General features: G+C 39.0%; 5 protein-coding genes across 5 annotated transcripts; 3 read left to right on the top strand and 2 right to left on the bottom strand.

Moving 5' to 3' along the window:
• Nucleotides 1–404: 404 nt before the first annotated feature.
• On the top strand, nucleotides 405–1891 carry GCK72_022209 (uncharacterized protein; the record flags this gene model as incomplete). The annotated part of the gene is made up of 9 exons (XM_003106991.2): nucleotides 405–431; nucleotides 491–606; nucleotides 670–724; nucleotides 793–880; nucleotides 936–1063; nucleotides 1185–1250; nucleotides 1298–1502; nucleotides 1546–1743; nucleotides 1791–1891. The coding sequence occupies 9 exons, from the start codon at nucleotides 405–407 to the stop codon at nucleotides 1889–1891; spliced, it is 984 nt and encodes a 327-aa protein (XP_003107039.2).
• Nucleotides 1892–2384: 493 nt separating this feature from the next.
• GCK72_022208 (uncharacterized protein) lies at nucleotides 2385–2963 on the top strand (the record flags this gene model as incomplete). The annotated part of the gene is made up of 3 exons (XM_053734706.1): nucleotides 2385–2550; nucleotides 2598–2717; nucleotides 2767–2963. The coding sequence occupies 3 exons, from the start codon at nucleotides 2385–2387 to the stop codon at nucleotides 2961–2963; spliced, it is 483 nt and encodes a 160-aa protein (XP_053578272.1).
• A 47-nt stretch (nucleotides 2964–3010) lies between these two features.
• Nucleotides 3011–5109, top strand: GCK72_022207 (uncharacterized protein; the record flags this gene model as incomplete). The annotated part of the gene is made up of 7 exons (XM_053734705.1): nucleotides 3011–3166; nucleotides 3218–3305; nucleotides 3353–3472; nucleotides 3524–3739; nucleotides 3789–4091; nucleotides 4476–4851; nucleotides 4908–5109. 7 exons carry the CDS (start codon nucleotides 3011–3013, stop codon nucleotides 5107–5109), a joined length of 1461 nt encoding a protein of 486 aa, XP_053578271.1.
• Nucleotides 5110–5346: 237 nt separating this feature from the next.
• Nucleotides 5347–6751, bottom strand: GCK72_022206 (uncharacterized protein; the record flags this gene model as incomplete). Its single annotated transcript, XM_003107015.2, has 8 exons — nucleotides 5347–5455; nucleotides 5502–5647; nucleotides 5699–5808; nucleotides 5858–5975; nucleotides 6102–6170; nucleotides 6216–6333; nucleotides 6384–6598; nucleotides 6647–6751. The coding sequence occupies 8 exons, from the start codon at nucleotides 6749–6751 to the stop codon at nucleotides 5347–5349; spliced, it is 990 nt and encodes a 329-aa protein (XP_003107063.1).
• Nucleotides 6752–10614: 3863 nt separating this feature from the next.
• On the bottom strand, nucleotides 10615–18678 carry GCK72_022205 (uncharacterized protein; the record flags this gene model as incomplete). Its single annotated transcript, XM_053734704.1, has 12 exons — nucleotides 10615–10712; nucleotides 10820–11904; nucleotides 11993–14142; nucleotides 14197–14697; nucleotides 14743–14858; nucleotides 14931–15121; nucleotides 15168–15672; nucleotides 15721–16174; nucleotides 16221–16652; nucleotides 16830–16940; nucleotides 16987–17676; nucleotides 17725–18678. 12 exons carry the CDS (start codon nucleotides 18676–18678, stop codon nucleotides 10615–10617), a joined length of 7287 nt encoding a protein of 2428 aa, XP_053578270.1.
• Nucleotides 18679–18795: the final 117 nt, after the last annotated feature.

The following is an 18795-nucleotide window of genomic DNA, read 5'->3' as shown; positions in this document are numbered from 1 at the left end:
GTCTGTTATAAAGTATAAGAATGCACTGATAACGCAACGTTTACACGTGGTGGTCCAATGTATTTATTTGACCACACTATACTAGGAATATTGTTTCCGCTTCGCCATTTCAGATTATTATTTATGGACGAGTATATAATGGCAGTATCTGAACCTGAAATGTTTCATAAAGAATGCTCCTATACTATTTTATACTACTTGTGATGTTTTCTATCTCTCGTTTAGAAATCGAAGTAAAATAACAAAATATGATGTTGACTACATTGTCGCATCGTTATTTCCCCATCATCATTATCTGTCATTGATCCTTTATTTTTTCACTTTTTTCGTCTCCTTCGCATTTTGAAAACATTTCAAAAACAAATCATTGAACCCAACATTTTTCGTTTAGATTTTCAAAGGAAATGGCAAAACCAAAGCCACCAACTGAGGTAAGTAACTATTATTGTTAAATGACTTCAATTAAATTTCCTTGAACAAACTGATTTAGGGAACTCCGCTTTGCAATGTAGAACACATTGAATTTGAATCGAGAGCTGATGACATCAAAGCGGGACTTATCGACACCTTCTTAAATCTCCAAAGAATTGATACCAACCTATATATGTGAGTTTTAAAACCAAAGTTTAGCTTTCAAAAAAATATTTTAAAAACATATATTTTTTACAGCGCTCGTCATCTACTTAAAGGTCGTCATTCATACAATGCAGTTTATGGAGGTCAAGTGAGTCAATTTTATAACCCTTCAGTTATTTTCTTATCATTTCCTTTACCATTAGTATCAAACTTTAGGTGGTTGGACAATCGCTCGCTGCAGCTGCCGCAACTGTTGAGGATTGCTTCATCCCTCATTCGTTACACAGCTATTTCATCAAGACGGGTCAGTTGATAGAGGGAACAAACAGCAACTGTTTCAAACATGTTTTGTCGTTCAGGAAGCGTAGACAAGCCCATTCTATACATGATAGATCGGATTCGAGACGGAAGGAGTTTTTGTACAAGAGTGGTTAAAGCAGTGCAGGATGGAGAAGCTATATTCTCGTGCCAGATTAGTTTCCATCATGTAAGATACACAGAGATGAGATTTGGAAACCGGGGTGTCAATATATGCATGAAACTAGGAAAAAAAGATGATCCTCAACAAAAACTAGCTTAAGTAAGACAACACAATAAAATTACTCCAGAAAGAACCGGATGCTATCAAACACAACTCAAAAATGCCAGAAGTGACTGCACCAGAAGCGTTACTTGTAAGCACACAGCTCTTCTCTACTTTAATTCTTATTTGGAATTCCAGCCAGCCCGTGAAGCAGCTCTTGAAGCGTTGAGAAGCAAAGATGTGGATGAAGTGACCGCTGGGGTGATTCAACATTTCCTTAAAGAAATTCCTGACGCATTTGAGAGAGTTTTCGACGTGAGACCAGTCAACCCGGGAAAATACTTGTTGAAGGAGGACACTGAACCAATGTCAATGATTTGGATTCGTGCCAGAGAGAATCTAGGTGGGAACTTTTTTTTTCGATTTGCCACCTTAATCTATTTTAGGTGATGACAACCGCCTGCATCAATGCGTTGCCGCATATCTCACCGACTTAAGTATGCTAACAACAGCTGTCAGGCCGCACATGCGTAAAGGGTTTGTCCCTTCTATGTCTTTCTCACTGGACCATTGTGTTTGGATTCACGAGAACGAATTCCGAATGGATGACTGGATGTTGTATGAGACTATCAGTTCAAAAGCAGGTAGAGTTTTAATCGTAAAATTCATAGCCAAACTGTTCTATTTTTAGGAGGTAGCCGAGCATTCATCGAAGGCAAATTATGGTCTCGTGATGGTCGTCTGATCATTTCAACTGCACAGGAAGCTTTGATCAGAGCACCAAAAGTTTAGATGGAAATTCGGAATGTGTACATATATAATAGTATACTTTGTAATGTCTTTTTTTGTTTTCACATAAAAGTTCCAAAAAATGATACAATTCCACTGCACCGCAAATACATACCTACAAAACTAATACTATTTTTTCGTATTGATAGAAGCTCAAAAAAACGTTTTCTTCAACAATGTGAGTCATCTCTACCCCGCGTTTCATCGTTAGACATAAGTTATTGAGCCACTTTTCCCAAATTTTCGGCTTATCTTCTCTCCACACTATAGATCTGGCGATCCGTTTGATACTGAGATGTCGAATGAAGTGATAAATGGTTCCTTTCTATCCCCCCCCCCCACTCTGTCACTCACTGGGGTTGGTTTTTTCTTTTCTGTTCCTCCTATCCTCCCCTGACATCTTTATTTTTTTAGCATTCTTTACTGCACTTTCAACATCTAGCGTCCCTCCTACCGAGTGTCAGCCCACTCAACAACTCATTTGTGTCTTCTAGACATGAGCCGATCAACCGTTTTTCTTATATTCCTTTCATTCTTTGGAATAGCATCTGCTATTTCTCCAATCAACCTAGAGAACTGTATCCCTGGAAGCTTTTTTGTGGAGAACTACATCAAATACGAATGCTTTCAAAGTGGAACAGTTAAAGGATACACTATTGCTGGTACGAATTTTCATATCTTATTTTTCAAACTATTTACAATATTTCAGGATGCCAACCATCAAATGACTTGACTGGCGTTACTTTGATGCAATGGGAAACATACAACGAGAAATGGTTCAAGTATCATTGTGTCATCGATGGACGTAACGCTCAGTATTCTGTTAAAGGTATCGTACTTGCTTTTTTCCTTGCAGAAATTTGGAAATTCAATTTCAGCCTGTCTTGATCCAGTCGGAGAAGTTCTTCCAGTCGGAAAGAGCCGTTCCTTCCCAGATGGAGAGACATTCACCTGCTTCATCGAACGTGACAAGGTCAAATTGAACCACCAGACAAGTGAGCAGAACGTATACTACCACGCTCTCGTACCAGCTAACTATGTTATCGTCAGACCAAATGGTGATATTGAAATCTAATTCCGATTGTACTCCCCAATTGTCTTAATCCCTTTATTTCTTACTTTATGGTAACAATAAAGAATTTGCATCAACATTTCATAACATCATTCGAACAATTGAATTCGGAACACAGCCACATTTCAGCTGTGGGTTGCCGAGTAGGAGAGCAAGTATACGGAGATCGTGCAACATGGATTGACAGAAGAAATGACACTATTACAGTAAGACATACTAATATCTAGTCGTTAGATAAAAATTTTTGAAATTACCAGGTTGGGTCGGAAAGCAAAGTTGTTGGAAAGGGGTCAACCATGCAATGCAAAAAATATGAAAATGGAACATATGCTGTGGAAGTAGCGGGTTCGCTTTAAAACCATATTGAGTGATACAAAATGATTGATGTTCAGCTTGCTTGACATCGGAAAACACATACATCAGACCAGAAGACTTTGGAACAGTGGAGGATGCAATCGTAAAATGTGCGTGGGTGGAAGGGAAATGTGTACTCCGCAAGGCAGAAGTGACGGGTATATGTTGTTATAGTCAACAACATTATTGATAAGTGTTCCTTTGTTCAGAACTGGGATGCAAACATAATAACAGTGTCTACCGCCACAATCAGGAATGGAATTCTGAAGACGGTTCCACAGCATATGCTTGCCAGTTTGGAAAAATTGAGAAGAAGGGATGTCTTGTGGGGAGTCTTCTCATCCCATTGTATGCTATTCGGTATATTGAAGGAAATGCTTTCTACTGCTTCCAAGGAACTCAAGTCAGATCGTTCGGAGATTTGAGTTTGTTTTTTTTCTCACTGAACCTTCATAACTAAACAGATTATTACAGAAGGTTGTACTACATCCACTGGAGAGGTGGTTCCTTTTGAAAACCGAGCCAAAAATGGAGACCATTTGGAATCATGTGGTTTCAGTTTCAACCAGGATGGAACGGTGGAGTTCAAGTGGACGCAAGTTGGATGTATTTACTCTAAGGAGCTGATTACGGTGAATGCGATTCAGAAATTTGGAGATCAGTATGTTCATTGTGCATTGAATGGTACAGCTGGGTATGTAGTGAAGATGATGACAAAGGAAGAGGTTGAGAAATGGTTGACGGCTACACAACAGCAATGGAGTAATATTGTTTCAGGTAATGGAAGTGATGAATTCTGTCAGACTTAAATCAAATCAATGTTTCTGAATATTAATAATATACCGTGAAACCTGTGATAGAGGAGCACCCGATAGCAAGAATTTGGAGTATCCTCTCTCGGCAATATTTAAGGATATGGAGCTTTTTCAAATTGATGAATATTCTATGAACATTATGCTACATTTTGTCAATTTGCAGTTTTTGACTTTCCTTTGGAAACCGAGATGTGACGCTGCGAACAGGCACCGCATGACGCTCCTCTATTACAGTTTTTACGGTAGCCCAGTAACAAAGCGTCAAAAACAAAATACATAATACTAAAGAAAATCGAGTTTTATGGCAAAAATGAAAATGAAAATTTGACTTATTGACAGTTTTTAGGAAATGAAGGCAAGGGTACTGCTGTCAAACGCGAGGTACCAACCCCTGAACCTGTAACAACTCCATCTACTACAACAACATCCACGACTACAACTACCACACCAGCGCCAACCACCACTACCACCACAACTACTACTGAAGCACCTACAACTACCACCACTACGACAACCACCACTGAAGCACCCACTACTACCACTACTACCACTCCAAAACCTCCTGTCAAAAAATGTGTAGACCTTGTGGAGGATTGCGATAAGATGAAAATATACTGTAATTCTGAACAGGAGCAAGCCAAGTTTTTGAGAGAAGCAGTTCAAAAGTTCTCTATCAACCCGAAGAACAAGTCAAAGATGTTAGAGTTCATTGACCATATGTTGTCAGTTTTTTCGTTTTATTTCTCAGACAACCTTAGACGTTTGTATCATATTTCAGTTTGACAGCTGATGAAGAAAACAACGGAAATGGTGATCACAAATTAGAAGGGGACAAGTGCAACTACCGTAAAAAGTGTGGAAAATGTGACAAAGGAGACAAAACGTGTCACTGCAAATGCGATCACCAGAAGGATTTCAATAGAAGACTCGTGAGATCACTGTGTCCAAAAACTTGTGATTTGTGCGATGAGAAACGTTAGTTCATCTATTGAATACTCGTGGGAAATTTATATTTTTAGACTCTTCTATTTCATCAATCATCGCTACCAAAACTTCTCAAGCGTGTGTCAGACATCATTGCGATCATTTTGAATAGGCTTTCATTTTTGAAATACCAAATTTTACATTTATTAGGAACCGTTTTGAAAAATGAATTGAGATCAATAGAATTTCACACAGAAGTAACATAAAAATGAAATAATATGGGAGCAAAAACCTCAGAGACGCGTTTCAAATGCTTCTTTCTCCTCACTATACAAAGCATCAGTGTTTTTCGGTTTCCAGATTCGTTTTCCCATTGTTGAGGCGCACGTCAGACAATTTTTTCTAAAATAAAACCTTGATTCTACTGAATACACATCCAAAAACATACCTGTACTGTTTGATTACGATAATAGTAATGACTGCATCCAGGAATGGGCTTAAAGCCAGCCAGAGTTGTGTAATAATGATAACATTACCATTAGTAATGGGTTCGGAGAGCAAGAGCACTGAACTGAGAGTCAGAAATGCGGGTACCTAAAATGCACGACATGTTCGAAAAATTAAAATCTGGTATTCTAAAGTTACCTGACAGAATAGGGGGATAATAGCCTGTGCAAGTGTTGCAATAGCTACTTGTCTAGTCTCAAGTAACCGCGCTTGGTCTCGAAGATTCTCCACAACTTTTATGTGTTTCGCTGAAACTTTTTCCTTCACAATACAAAAAAAATAGTGAGACAAACTGACCAACAACCCTAAATACCATATAATTGGTGGTAAATGCCACAAAATAGGCGAAGGTTGTTATAAAAGCAAATGTATAGAAGAGTATTTTGGCAACATCATGTTCGACAACACAGATCACCTGTGAAAATGTTCTTGTTAAAAAAAAAGAAAATTGAATATCTCTACTTTTATTATATTTGACAATAACAGGAAGCCTGATACTGTTGTTTACGGAATACACCACTAATGAAGACATAGAACTTACATAAAGAATTCCGACGGGCAAGAAATCCAAAAACACGCAGAAGATCAAAGAACGACGACCGCCAAATAACTGAAACTCGGTTATTGAAATCATTTGATGTAATGAAACACTTACTGTAGCATACAGTGATGCATTTGACAGTGCCAATACCCGACTCAGAGAAATTGGAACAATAGCACATATCATAGTTCCGAATGAACCGTAGAATGCTAGTGTCATATAATAGAGAAATCTGAAAAGGGCAAGTTTTGGCTAATATCCACCATCTGAAAGTCTACTTACTGACTGGGAATGTGATGGTCATCGTTCACATTTATATACCCCATGAACATGAATACTGAGCCACAGAGAATGTCCACCAGTGCAAGGTTTGCAACGAAAAATCGAAAATCTCCCTTTACATGGCCAAAAGACAAGATAATAACTAGGAAATTGGCAAAAATCCCTGTTGCTGCGGAGAAAACAACTGCGATGCCCACAATCGTCTCGAATTCATTCTGAAATTTTGAAATTTCCGCGTTGGTTTATTTGAGTGCTGAGTAAACCTCATCATTGCTGTGTCGGAACTGCTCGATGGGAAAATCTGATGACGAGAAATTGGACATTTGAAAATCCCATTCGAATTTTTTGATTGCATTGATATCATTCATGTTTGCAAAATGGTTAACTTAGGAATTCTGTAATAGAGAACTTTTAATTAAAAACTTTTAAGCGGAGGAATAACAATATAAAGTGAAGTTTCCACATAATGGTTTAATCGGAGAAAATGAACACCCCACATTTCAATTGTGGAAATTAGAAACGTCTGGTCTTATGAAATCCAAAAAAATAATGAAAAAAGTATGGTGCACTGACAAAATTTCTCTTACACTGACAAGTGATACTATACAACGACAGTATACAATGACAAAATTTATCTTACAGTGACCAGCAATTTTATACACTGACAATATCCACTGACAAAATTTATCTTACACTGACCAGTGATTTTTTACACAGACAATATCCACTGACAAAATTCGCTGACATTCCATAGTTTTTGTCTTTATTGTCGTAAACTTTCAGGGTTTAATCTTACAAAACACCGCACCTGTTTCAAAAATTGAATTAATCATTTATATAATGTTTTTTTCACTCCAAAAATTATACGGACTTGTAATTTGTCTCAATTATGTTCATTTTGCTCAGTCAGGTGCTATGTACCTTGAAACACTAGCGACTTCGTTAGACAACCTAATGTACTGGAAAAAAGACCAAACACCGACGGAAGTGAATAGCTGTTCAGGGTCACATTTTTTGCTTTCTATTAGGAAAAGACTACGGAAAATGCATGCACAAAAAGGGGTCAAAGATAACGTGGTGTCAGCTCATCAATTTGGTGTCAGAATATTATAAATTATTGGCACAGAAATAGCGAGAGTCTGCTACTTTGAACACGAGACTCGGACAACTGAAACTATTAGACAATTGCAGAACAATACAAAGCAAACTGTTGACACAAGTGAGTGAAATCTGTGTCTTTCAATAGGAGATTGGGGGAGAAAGACAGAACAAGAAAAATCAAATATCGGAGAAGGACGAGGTTATGAATGAGAAGAAAACACACATAGGAAGAGACAAAGTTGAGAGGGTTTGGGAGGAGGACCGTATCAAATTTCATTTTCTTACGGTTTTCCTCACATTTATTTTCTTATTGAGAAAAGCCCCACTGGTGTTTTATATTGCACTTTAATTTTTTTCTGCGCCTTCTCTCAGTTTTTGAAAAATTTGTGTTCTGTGCTCACAAAAATGTGTGTGTGGTGAGAAAAGAGCAGCTGTTGCCTAAAAAGTGGAAATTCAAGGGGGAGGGGAACAAGATGAGAATTTGAAAGAAATTTCAAATCTCAAATCTTAGAATGCACAAAACGAGAAGCCCTCATTCTAGGTATTCGATTTCAGAGCGCTCTTTCATTGTTATTGTCATTGCACATTTAGGAAAAAACACGAAAAACACCAAAACAATGCCGCATTCTAAATCCTAGGTTCTCTGCTTTAATTCTCAATGTGTTTTCTGTTTGCAAACTATTCTATTCGACTTCCACCTATCTAGAAAATATATAACAGAAAACCGGAAATGTCATCTGGAGGGAAGAGTGTCCACTTGAAGCGAAAATTGGGCATCGGAACACTTACACAATGGGAAAAAGGTTTATTGCAAGTGTAAAACATCACTGACCAACACTGGCTCAAAGGTTGAAAGGGCAAGTTATGGAGTTCAATACAACTTGATTTTGGGTTTGTGGGTTTTCAAATACAGTGATCAAATTAAAATATGAGTTACAGTGGCAAACCTCGGAAATAAATTACACTGACAAAATACAGTGACATAATCCAATGACAAAATACAGTGACAAATACAGTGACAAAATACACAATAGTTTACCAATATCCAGAAATACAATGGGGATTTGCGTTTACAGTCTATATTGTTGCACTCTAGTATCAGTTCCGCCTATACGAATTTCTAGTTCAGAAAATAAAATTTGAGTTCTCACCACTTCCTCGTCAATGTCATCTACTTCCTTCTTATTTCTTAAAGTTTTATACACAACTCAAATAAAGCTCATTCGTAGTTTCTGGTCGGGTGCTTCGGAGTTCTTGCGTCACAACTTTTTAAAACAATGAAAGTTTTTTGTATAGTTTGAGCATGAAAACAGAGTGAACTTTTTCATCCTATTGTTTATGCATTTTAAAACAAAGTGGTGTAAAAAAGAGAAAGTTGGGAGATTTTAAATGTTGCAATTTTGTTCATTCAACATGAAAACGTGCAAAAACGTAAACTGAGATGATAATTATTCTTGAAAAATTAACGCATACCATTTTAAGAATCCCAAGAATAGCAACACATCCAAAAAATTATGCAGAATGAAAATGAAGGAAGAAAAAGAAATTGGATATGGACTGAGATGCATTTTTTTCAGTTTTCTTTCTTAATTGCAGTTTGAAATGGGTTTTGTGCAAAATGAAAAAGAGGGATAGACCTTGTGTAATTAGTTGCATTAAAAGTGATGTTGTGGAGTTTATTGGCCAATTTTTCCCACGAAAATGAGTCAGGGGTTGTGCAAAGATCGTCTTGATGACGTCTTTGAGATGTTTGTATTCAGAAGTGAAATAAAAGATGTAGCTACAACAAATGGACTTGCAAGATTAGAGCAGTCAAAAATAGAATGCGTTTGGTGACATCAAAGCTTGAGTCAAGTTCAGTGAATCTGAAAAAAAACCAAAAAAGTGCTAGAAACAACAATCTTTTGGACTTAAAATGTGTCAGATAAGAAAAAAACTTCCTTCTACGTGCCAAGCCACTAACCATTTTTGTCTTGGTAAGTCTCAAGTGTCCATTTTTTCCAAAGCTGATAATTCTTCGTCCGTTTGAAGAGGATTTTCGCTAGGCCGGGATGGGGAAAAAGAAAAGATACAAGTGGTAAAGCTGGCAAATAATGTGTTGTTTGATGTATGTTTGTTCGATTTTTTGTCTTACAAAGTGAAGATGAAATGAAATGGAAACGGATCGGATTGGATATGTGAGGTTGATACAGCGAGCTAAGGACAAGAATAGAGTATTGTTTAGAAATTGGTCTCAGAGGATAAACACAAGTCCATTGTCAATGAAAAAGAAAGTAGGGATGCTAATTACTCACTCACTCATAAAGGTTTAATAATTATTCATAACAAAACAGAAAAATAGTGTCTAAATGGATATTATTTCCAAAACTCATAATACGTTACGCTCTCGCTTCATTTTATTTTGTTTTCCGGGTTGTATAATGTCCGCATTGTTCAAAAAATTCTTTTACGGCGAAAGCAAACCACCACTTTAAATATTTATTTTACACATCTATAATATCAACTAACTAGCAGCTAATTTATTACTTCACTTGGTTCAGAATAATTTAATTTCACACGACTGTAACTTACCGTAACCAATCTGAACAATTACAATACTCTTCACTTAAAATGCTTCCTCATTGGAAAAAATAAGTTTATTTACATAACCGAATGTTGGAAAAAACGATGACCGGAAAAAAGAAATGAATGTAAATACTGAAAATTCACTGGAATTAAACAATCGAGAACTCCATGTATGACACTATTGACCACAGGTTTTGTTACTACTCCATATACCTCATCAACATGGATAAATATCTAAGAATTCAGAAACACATAGAAAATAAATATGTCAGTGTTGGGAAAATGATGAAATACAATGATATTTTGGGGAAAAGACGTGAACTAACATGAAAGATCTAAAACTAATCTAAGCAAAATAATAAGATACCCGTGGAACGTTAAACGTTCACATAAATTGGAAAAATACAAACGAAAAAAAATTCAAATTGATAGGTGTCGAACTACCTCCCTGACAGGCACTGACATCTCTGTTTGATCAGCTTGCTATTGTGTGTTTTTCGATCTGAAAGTTCATTGATGTATGAAGCTTCCGGTTAATGTTTTGTTCTCACTTGCGAATGAAAACTCACTTTCTACAATTTTTTGTGGATTTTGAAGGTTGACAGTCGGGGTTACCGAACGGTTGAATGTCATGCGTATGATACTTTCCTTCCAGTTTGCCACCTGAACAAAAATTATTATGTCAGGATCTAATATATAATTGTTCAGTCCTGTGAATAGTGACACCCCATCTTCTATGCCAATCAAATCTAAAGGAATACATTTCTTACTTTCGAAATCAACGGCGTCCATCTTGTCTAAAAGATATCCATCGTAAAATTCCAATGAATCCAGCATGTGTTCAAATTGAGGGTCAGCTACCGTGACAGTTCTTGGCCAGTTATTCTGTACACGTGACGTCATTTTCTGCATGGAAGCTGCTTTGATCTTCTGCAAATGTACGAACCGATCCGTCAGGAATTCAATTTCTTGCCGTTTGCTCCTTTTTTCTTTCTTGTTGCTTATGCTTGCTTTTTGTTCAGTGAGACGTTGTATAGCGCATAACACAATACTCACGTCATCTTCGGGTTCATATTCAGAGCTGACAACTTGCTCCTGTTTGGAAGGCGGAATATTCTGTTCTGTTTTCTTTGGATTGAACTTTATGCCTTTTGTGTGCTCGACCTTTGCATTCGCCAAGTCATGGCTACTGAGTTCTTCAATTTTTCGATCCACCACATTTCCCTCTGATGACAAAATATTTTTGAATGCACTCTCCATGATTTGCATTCTCTTCAATTCCTGTTCCATTTTCAGTCTTTGCATGTTTTTCAACATTCTTAGAGTTTCCTCGTCCAGTTGTTTCTCATCATGTTTGCCACGATTGGATGGTACACAATTTTCCCCATTCTCTGAAGCGACTGTTCCGGAAGTTGCTAATTGATGGCGATATCTCTTTAACAACTCTTGGTCTTCTTGTTCAAAAGACTTTGGCAATTCCTGCACTTCCTCGTTTTTGTGTGGTCGTTTCCGAGTGCTTAGCATAAAATGTGGGATCTGAAAGCCTTTGGGCTGCATTCGGAAGAGTGGGACTATCGCTTGAATGTACATTTTTGGTTCTCGTTTGTCAGCGTCCGCAATAGATTTGAACTTCTCATCCACTAGACTGGTCATTTGTGGCAACGTCATAAACATCTGTGTCAATGTATGGTTTCCAGCAGTCTCTGATAAAAAAACTGGTGGAATTGCGAGTGCGTAGTCAAAGTTTTTTAGCTGAGATTTTTCGAAGAAATTGCGTCTTCCAGGTTTCTCAGTTTTCCTCCAGCGATCTTCTTCTTTCCTGATTACTGTTTCCCAGTTTCCAGATGGGAAATTGCTGACAATATTTTTCAATCCAAGAACATCACAACTTTTTAAATTTTTTTTTTAAAAGTTCCTTTTTGATCTTCATCTTTTCTGCGCACTTCTTTCTGACTTGAGGGTGAGCCTTTGACATCATTAATCTTCTTAATCTGCCTTTTTCCACGTTGAAAGCGTCTCCTTGGATATAAGCGTCTATCAACTGAATTCTCCCAGATTTATTTCCCATTTGAAGAAGAAGAACCTTGGTTTCGGCCAAGATGAAGAGATGCTCAGTGTCCTCTAAAGATTGCAAAACTTTGTGGGTTTCCGGGACGTCAACTTTGTCCTTGAATACTTCGTGAGCATGATAGTAGAGTGCTTGGAGTCGAGACGCAAACATACAAACGTCCACCACGGCATCATGCGTTTGAATCAAATGGAAAAGAGAGTTGCAGAGTTTTTTCAATCGTGGCCAAAGCCTGTTCTGGCGTCCACGTTGCGGTGCTCCAATAAAATCGACCGCCGCTCTTTTCAAACTTGTAATTTCTCTCTCCAGCTCAACTTCTCTGTAGTTATTTTTAACTGCAATCCACTTTTCGGCTCGTTGTTTAATCGCTCTATACTTGAATTCAAATGTTCTGTGGAGTTGAAGCTGACCAAATTTCTTAAATTCATCCATTTTGTACTCTAAGGTGTCATAGATGCTTCGAATCTGCTTTCCGTATTCCGATGCTTCTTTCTTACAACTTGGATCTTTGATACGTTTCAACCACCGCCAAGCCGGTTTAACCAATCCACGCAATTCCTTCATTTTATTAGCAACCAACTTGCTCGTGACGTTTTTCACACATGAATTGACCAAGGCTTCATGCCACGAGCACCATCTGGGCCCAGAATCCAAACTTGTTGAATCAAATGCAAATTCAGTCACAGTAGATTCTCCAGTTCGGCAGAGCAATACGTTTCGACCATATTTGAATGCAGCAGTGGCACAATTTTGAACAAAATTATTCATTTGTCTATTGATGTCTTCTGCTACTCGATGATTTACCAAAGATGAAATTGCGTTCGCTGTTTTTATTCCTTCTGATTTGATAGTTTCAAAAATTACATCTGTGAAGACTTGCAACTCGGTGATGAATTTACGGAGAGAATTCACTGTACGAAACCCCAACTTCTTATTCTTGTTCTTGTTTTTCTCCGGCTTGAATTTTTGAACGGTGATGCGTTCAATTTTGAATGGACCTTCATTTACTGGTGTAGAGTCATGAAGTGGTTCTGGCACAGATTCAACTATTCCACACAATTTAATCTCCGAAGGCTTAACTTTTGCAAGTGGTTGGAAAATATTATCAGATTCAACTTCTTCAGACAATTTGATTTCCGATAGCTCCTTTTCAGCAGGTGGTTCAAAAAAAGTATCAACAGATTTTATTTCTCCGCAAAATTCGATCTCCGATGGCTTCGCTTTTTCAGGTGGTTGAAAAAAAGCAACATCAGATTCAACACTTCTGCGAAATTCGATCTCCGAAGGCTTCACTTTTGCAGGTAGTTGAAAAGTATCATCATATTCAACTTTTTCAGACAAATTGATTTCCGATGGTTTCACTTTTGCAGTTGGTTGAAAAGTAACATCAGATTCAACTATCCCGCGCAATGCAATTTCCGATGATTCCTTTACTGCAGATGGTTGAAAATTATCATCAGATTCAACGTTCCCGCACAATTCGATCTCCGACGGTTTCTTTACTTCAGGTGGTTGAAAATTATCACCAGTTTCAACTGTTCCACACAATTCAATATCCGATGGTTCTTTTACCGCAGGTGGTTGAAAATTATCATCAGATTCAACTTCTTCAGACAAGTCAATTTCCGATGGTTTCACTTTTGCAGTTGGTTGAAAAGTATCATCAGATTCAACTATTCCGCGCAATGCAATTTCCGATGGTTCCTTTACTTCAGGTGGTTGAAAATTATTATCAGATTCAACTTCTTCAGATAATTCGATTTCCGATGGCTTCACTTTTGCAGGTGGTTGAAAAAAAATATCACCAGATTCAGGATTTCCGCAAAACTCGATATCCGATGGTTCCTTTTTTGCAGTAGGTTGAGAAGTATCATGAGAATCAGTATCATCCATTTTTCTTTTAAGAGATGCTGGCGATTGAGGGGCAGTGAACTCTTGAGAGACTTGCATGCTTTCCGGCATCCACTTGAGAGCAGCTTTTGTGACAATTTTGGGTTTGAAAACAGGTTCTTTTGGTGGGAGGTTCTGAAATAAAATATTTAATTGTTAAGAATGCATGAATTATGAATGAATACCAACCTTGCTTCGCTCAATTTCTTCCAACAGTGTAATCAGACCCGGATGAGTCAACATTTGCCTCCGTTTGATTTTCGGGCCATCCCGATACCATTCATATGGAAGTAAAGGTCCAGAATTGTCTGTCCAAATAGGCGCATGACCAATAGTTACTGGGTTCTCATAGAGAATGCACAGTCGAACACCAGCAACAGCAAAGAAGGTGGCTAGAGGTGGAGGAAGCTCTTCAACTTTTTCTGGCTCTTTATCTTGTTGTGGTTTTATTAGTGGTTGCTCGAGAGTAACTATAAAGTTTTCAAGAAGCTTGGAGACAACCTCTGGCGGGAAGTCTGGTGACTCTGAATTGCCAAACGTATTTGGTTTTAGACCAGCTAAGAAAGATCTGGGATCCGTGGTAGTCATGTTTTCCAAAATACTGAGGACGGTGTCCGTAGAGAGTTCATCCTCAAATGATTCCGTTGGTGTCACAATTGCTCCTCCAGATATTGAGTTCTTATTTGAACCCTGTAAAGGTAGAATTTTATGTAATGATATCCGTGATATGCTCACCTTCTTTCTTCCTTCTTTTTCTTTTTTAAGTTGATTGCGTAAATTACTTGGTAGGGCTTCCAATATTGCTTGCCTTTCTCTTTCCTCTTCCTCATCTTCGACATGATTTGCGTCATCTGGAATATATATATATTGATTATATACATAATTGTACAAATGCTGACCACAACTTAGAAGATTTCACTCACTTTTGGATTTTCTTCGGTAATTTACAGATGCTAATTCAGCCAGTTCGTCTATTCCGGTAGCCACGAGCGGTGCCTGGATTTGTGGTAACGGTTGTGCAAAGGGCAATTGGTTTGCACAGTTCTTGCGTGGTCGTCCACGTGGTTGGGGATCTTTTTTGGCTTTATGACTTTTCCTTTTATGTGGAGAAACTCTGAAAACGTTTGATTGTGATTAATTCGACAGATAAATGCTCTCACAACTGCATCACTTCATCTTCAATTAGTTTTGGTACGCTCGATGTTTCAGCAGCTCCACTTTTCTCGATGGGGAAGTCGCAATTCATATTCAGTCCATAATCTTGTTCTCCAGACGAAGATGGAACAAATAAAGGATTGGCCACGGCTTCAATGATATTCTTGATTGAATCAAAATCGTCGCTCATATATGATGGATCGGCCACGGCGTCAATGGTATCCTTGATTGAATCAAAACCGTCGCTCACTTGAGGGTAAGGACTCAATAGAGTAGACTGATGATGGTCGTCAGAAATTAAAATTTGTTTTCTTCGCCGTGGAGTGTTTGGAGCTGAAGGAGCTGGTTGTTGCTCTGCTGGAACAGGTGGTTGAGCTAGTCCTGACAATGACTGTACAGACGGGGGAATTGTAGACCCATACAACGGATGGTCGGCAAGTCGATTTGAAGAGGTGTTAACTTCATTGCCTCGGGGTTTACGAAGAATGTTTGGGGTGACTGGTTTGCTAACTGGAAGAAATATCGATAAGATTTGAATCAAAACACGTATATTGTTACCTTGTGGAGTGAAAAGAGACTTTGCAAGTTCTTCAGGCGACAATCCATTTGACTGAGCAGTGTTAACAGAATGAGTTTCATTTTCTTGCGGTCTGACAGGAAATTGAGATGCAGAATGGGTCTGCGTTGAGCTCCCAACTGGCATAGTAGTTTCAGGTAGCGACGGAGGATTCTGATTTGGTGGTCGATGAACTGACAGAGATTGAAACTGTGACAGAAATTGGATTACATCCGTTCCAGGCGGTAAACTAAGTTGAGCGAGGAAGTGCCGTACATCCGTTCCAAATAGTTTTGGGTCTGATCCAAATCTCTGTGGATCCGTGGCGGAAAGTCTCGGATCGAGAGAAAGTTGTCGTGGCTCTATTCCGTGTGTTGAGCCGTTACAGAGTCGTGGATCCATTCCAATTGGTACAGAGTGAGCTGGCGGAGGGCGTGGGAGAGTTTGTTGTTGAGCCTGCAGATAAAAAAAATGAAATATAATCTTGTCGATTTTATAGTACCTTCATATGCATCAAATTTTGTTGTTGGGTAAGTTGTTGCTGAAGCTGTTTCTCTTGATGCATCTGTTGTAACCTCTGCAGTTCTAATTGGTGCTGATGTTGTTTTTGCATCATCATTTGCGGGTTCTGCTGCTCTTGTTTATGATGTTGTTGTTGTTGTAACCATTGTTGATGATATACTTGCTGGGCGTGTTTTTGTTGCTGTTGTTCTAATAGTTGTTGTTTCCGTTGCTGCTGCTGTAACTGCTTTTGTCGCTTTTGTTCTTGTAGTTGTTGTTGTTTTAGTTGTTGAGCTTGCTTTCTCTGTTGTTGCTGTTGCTCCTTTTGTAATTTTATCGCAGCCCTTTTTTGAGCTGCAGGAGATGGAGTGGGAAGACGTTGATATTGAATTGTCGGTTTTCCAATTTCGGGCTGTGTTGACTGCCTATCGCCCTGGAATATAAACAAAACAGTTAGTAGTTTTTTAGAAGGACTATGGATCCCAACAGTTAATTAATGGTTTACCGATAGTAGCACGTAAGATTAGAGCGCGCTGGCCTATAGGAACGTGGCTATATTGAATAAAAGCGACGTTTATTTGCCTAAATTGTATTGCCCGGTAAGATATACCTGAGAGAACTGGTCTTGTTTCATCATCATAAGAAGTCCTTGTAAAGCATCGTCTTCAGCCGAAATAGTTTGCGATGTCGATGTTTCTGCCGGATCCTCTGTTAGTTCCAACTGAAAGTTTTCAAAGTTTACAAACATTTTTGAATAATTAAATCACCTTCGCAATACGTTGTTGTTCAAGATCCGCATCAAACTGTTCCGACTGTTCCAAATTTTCCATTTTCACAGCACTCAATCTATCAAATATACGAGACCCCGTGGATGATGTCTCTTTTGGCAGTTGAACTTCCGGGGCGTTTATGGTAAGTGACTGTCTTGACTCTATCACTGTCACTGGTACTGTTACTGTGTTTTGGGTTACCATTTGTGATGGGATTTGCTGAGGTACCGGCGATTGAGGTACTTGGAGACACGTCTGAGTAAGAGCGGGTACAGGCGTGGGCTGAACAACTGATGGAGGAACTTTGTGAGATATCTGTTGGAGAAGTTGAGTGAGCAGCTGAGGAGGCATAGACTGAGCATTCAATTGTGGAATTTGATGTAGGAACTGTTGAATGATCTGACGGACAATCTGCTCGTGGCTCTGCTGAGGTGCAGGAGAAGTTATCTGAGGTGTCGCCGGAGATGACGTTGTCTGAGCATCCAACCGATGAACCTGCTGCGACATCAGCTGAAGGATCTGCTGAGAATTATGCGACAGATCTTTTTGAGGAGCTTGGTGAGCGATTTGAGCATGAAGTGGTGAAAACGTTGGCTGTGCATTCAATTGACAAACTTGCTGGGACAATTTCTGAAGAACTTGCTGAGCATCCTGCTGGACATTTTGCTGAGGTATTTGGGTACCAATCTGAGTAAGCACAGAAGATTAAGTGGATCGAACAACTAACTGACAAACCTGCTGAGCTATCTGTTGAAGGATTTGTTGAGGAGTCTGCTGAAGGCTCCATTGAGGTACCGGAGTGGCCATTCGGGAACGGACTGGAGAAAACGCGGACCGAGATTCCAACTGATGAATTTGCTGGGACATCTGCTGAATATTCCAATGAGGTACAGGAGTGGCCATCCGAGTAGACGCTGGAGATGGCGTGGGCTGGGAATTCAACTGTTGAATCTGATGCGCCATCTGTTGAAGGATGCTCGGCGGATTGCCCTGAACGCTCTTTTGAGGTTCCTGAGGAGCCAATTGAGTATGCTGCTGAGAAGTTGCGAGTTGAGCTGCCTGATGAAATTGAAGAATCTGCTGGAGGTCTTGTGGAGGCGCTTGAGAATTCATCTGAGTTTGCATCTGAACAGGTATTTGGGAAGGCACCAAGCGATTGGCCTGCTGGAGATTATGGGTAGGCACTTGAGAGATCATTTGAGTAGGCATTTGAGCACCTGTCGATTGAGGGGTCTGTTGTCGAATTAGTTGAAGAATGTGCTCAACGAGTTGTCGAATTATATGCGGAGGCAGTAGGTAAGGCGGTACAGGAGGCGTCTTGGAAGAACACAGTGTGAAGATCGTCTCGCGAATTATTGGAGTCATCTGAGAAAACAAGCGCTCCGATTCAGACATTTTTGGAGCAACGGTCAACGCTCTATTTTTCCGGTTTTGTCTTGGTTTAGCTGGTGGATTCTTCTGAGGAGCTACGGAACGTGATCGTTGAGGAAAATCCATATTTGGTGCAGTGCCATGATGCAAAAGTAGGTGATGAGGAATCCTGGGGTCTATACTGGGTGGTGGGGCTTGTTGAGGCTGAGAGAATCTTCGATTAACATCATGTTCCAGTTGTTGAATAGCCGGTGTTGAACGTGCACTACCGGCTATTGATGATGGCGATTCCAGCAGCCGGTCTGAATATAATTTCATTGATTTTTTGAAATAAATAAATGAGTTGTATAATTTTGAATCGTTCTAGTTTCTAAGCATACATCTCCAGGTTTGGAACGGAATACACAATCACACAAAACGAAAAGTCACATAATC

This window comes from Caenorhabditis remanei, chromosome X (genome assembly GCF_010183535.1).
Source record: "Caenorhabditis remanei strain PX506 chromosome X, whole genome shotgun sequence".
Lineage (NCBI taxonomy): Eukaryota > Metazoa > Nematoda > Chromadorea > Rhabditida > Rhabditidae > Caenorhabditis > Caenorhabditis remanei.
Note: the sequence above shows the minus strand (reverse complement) of the source record. Positions and strands in the feature narration are given on the sequence as shown.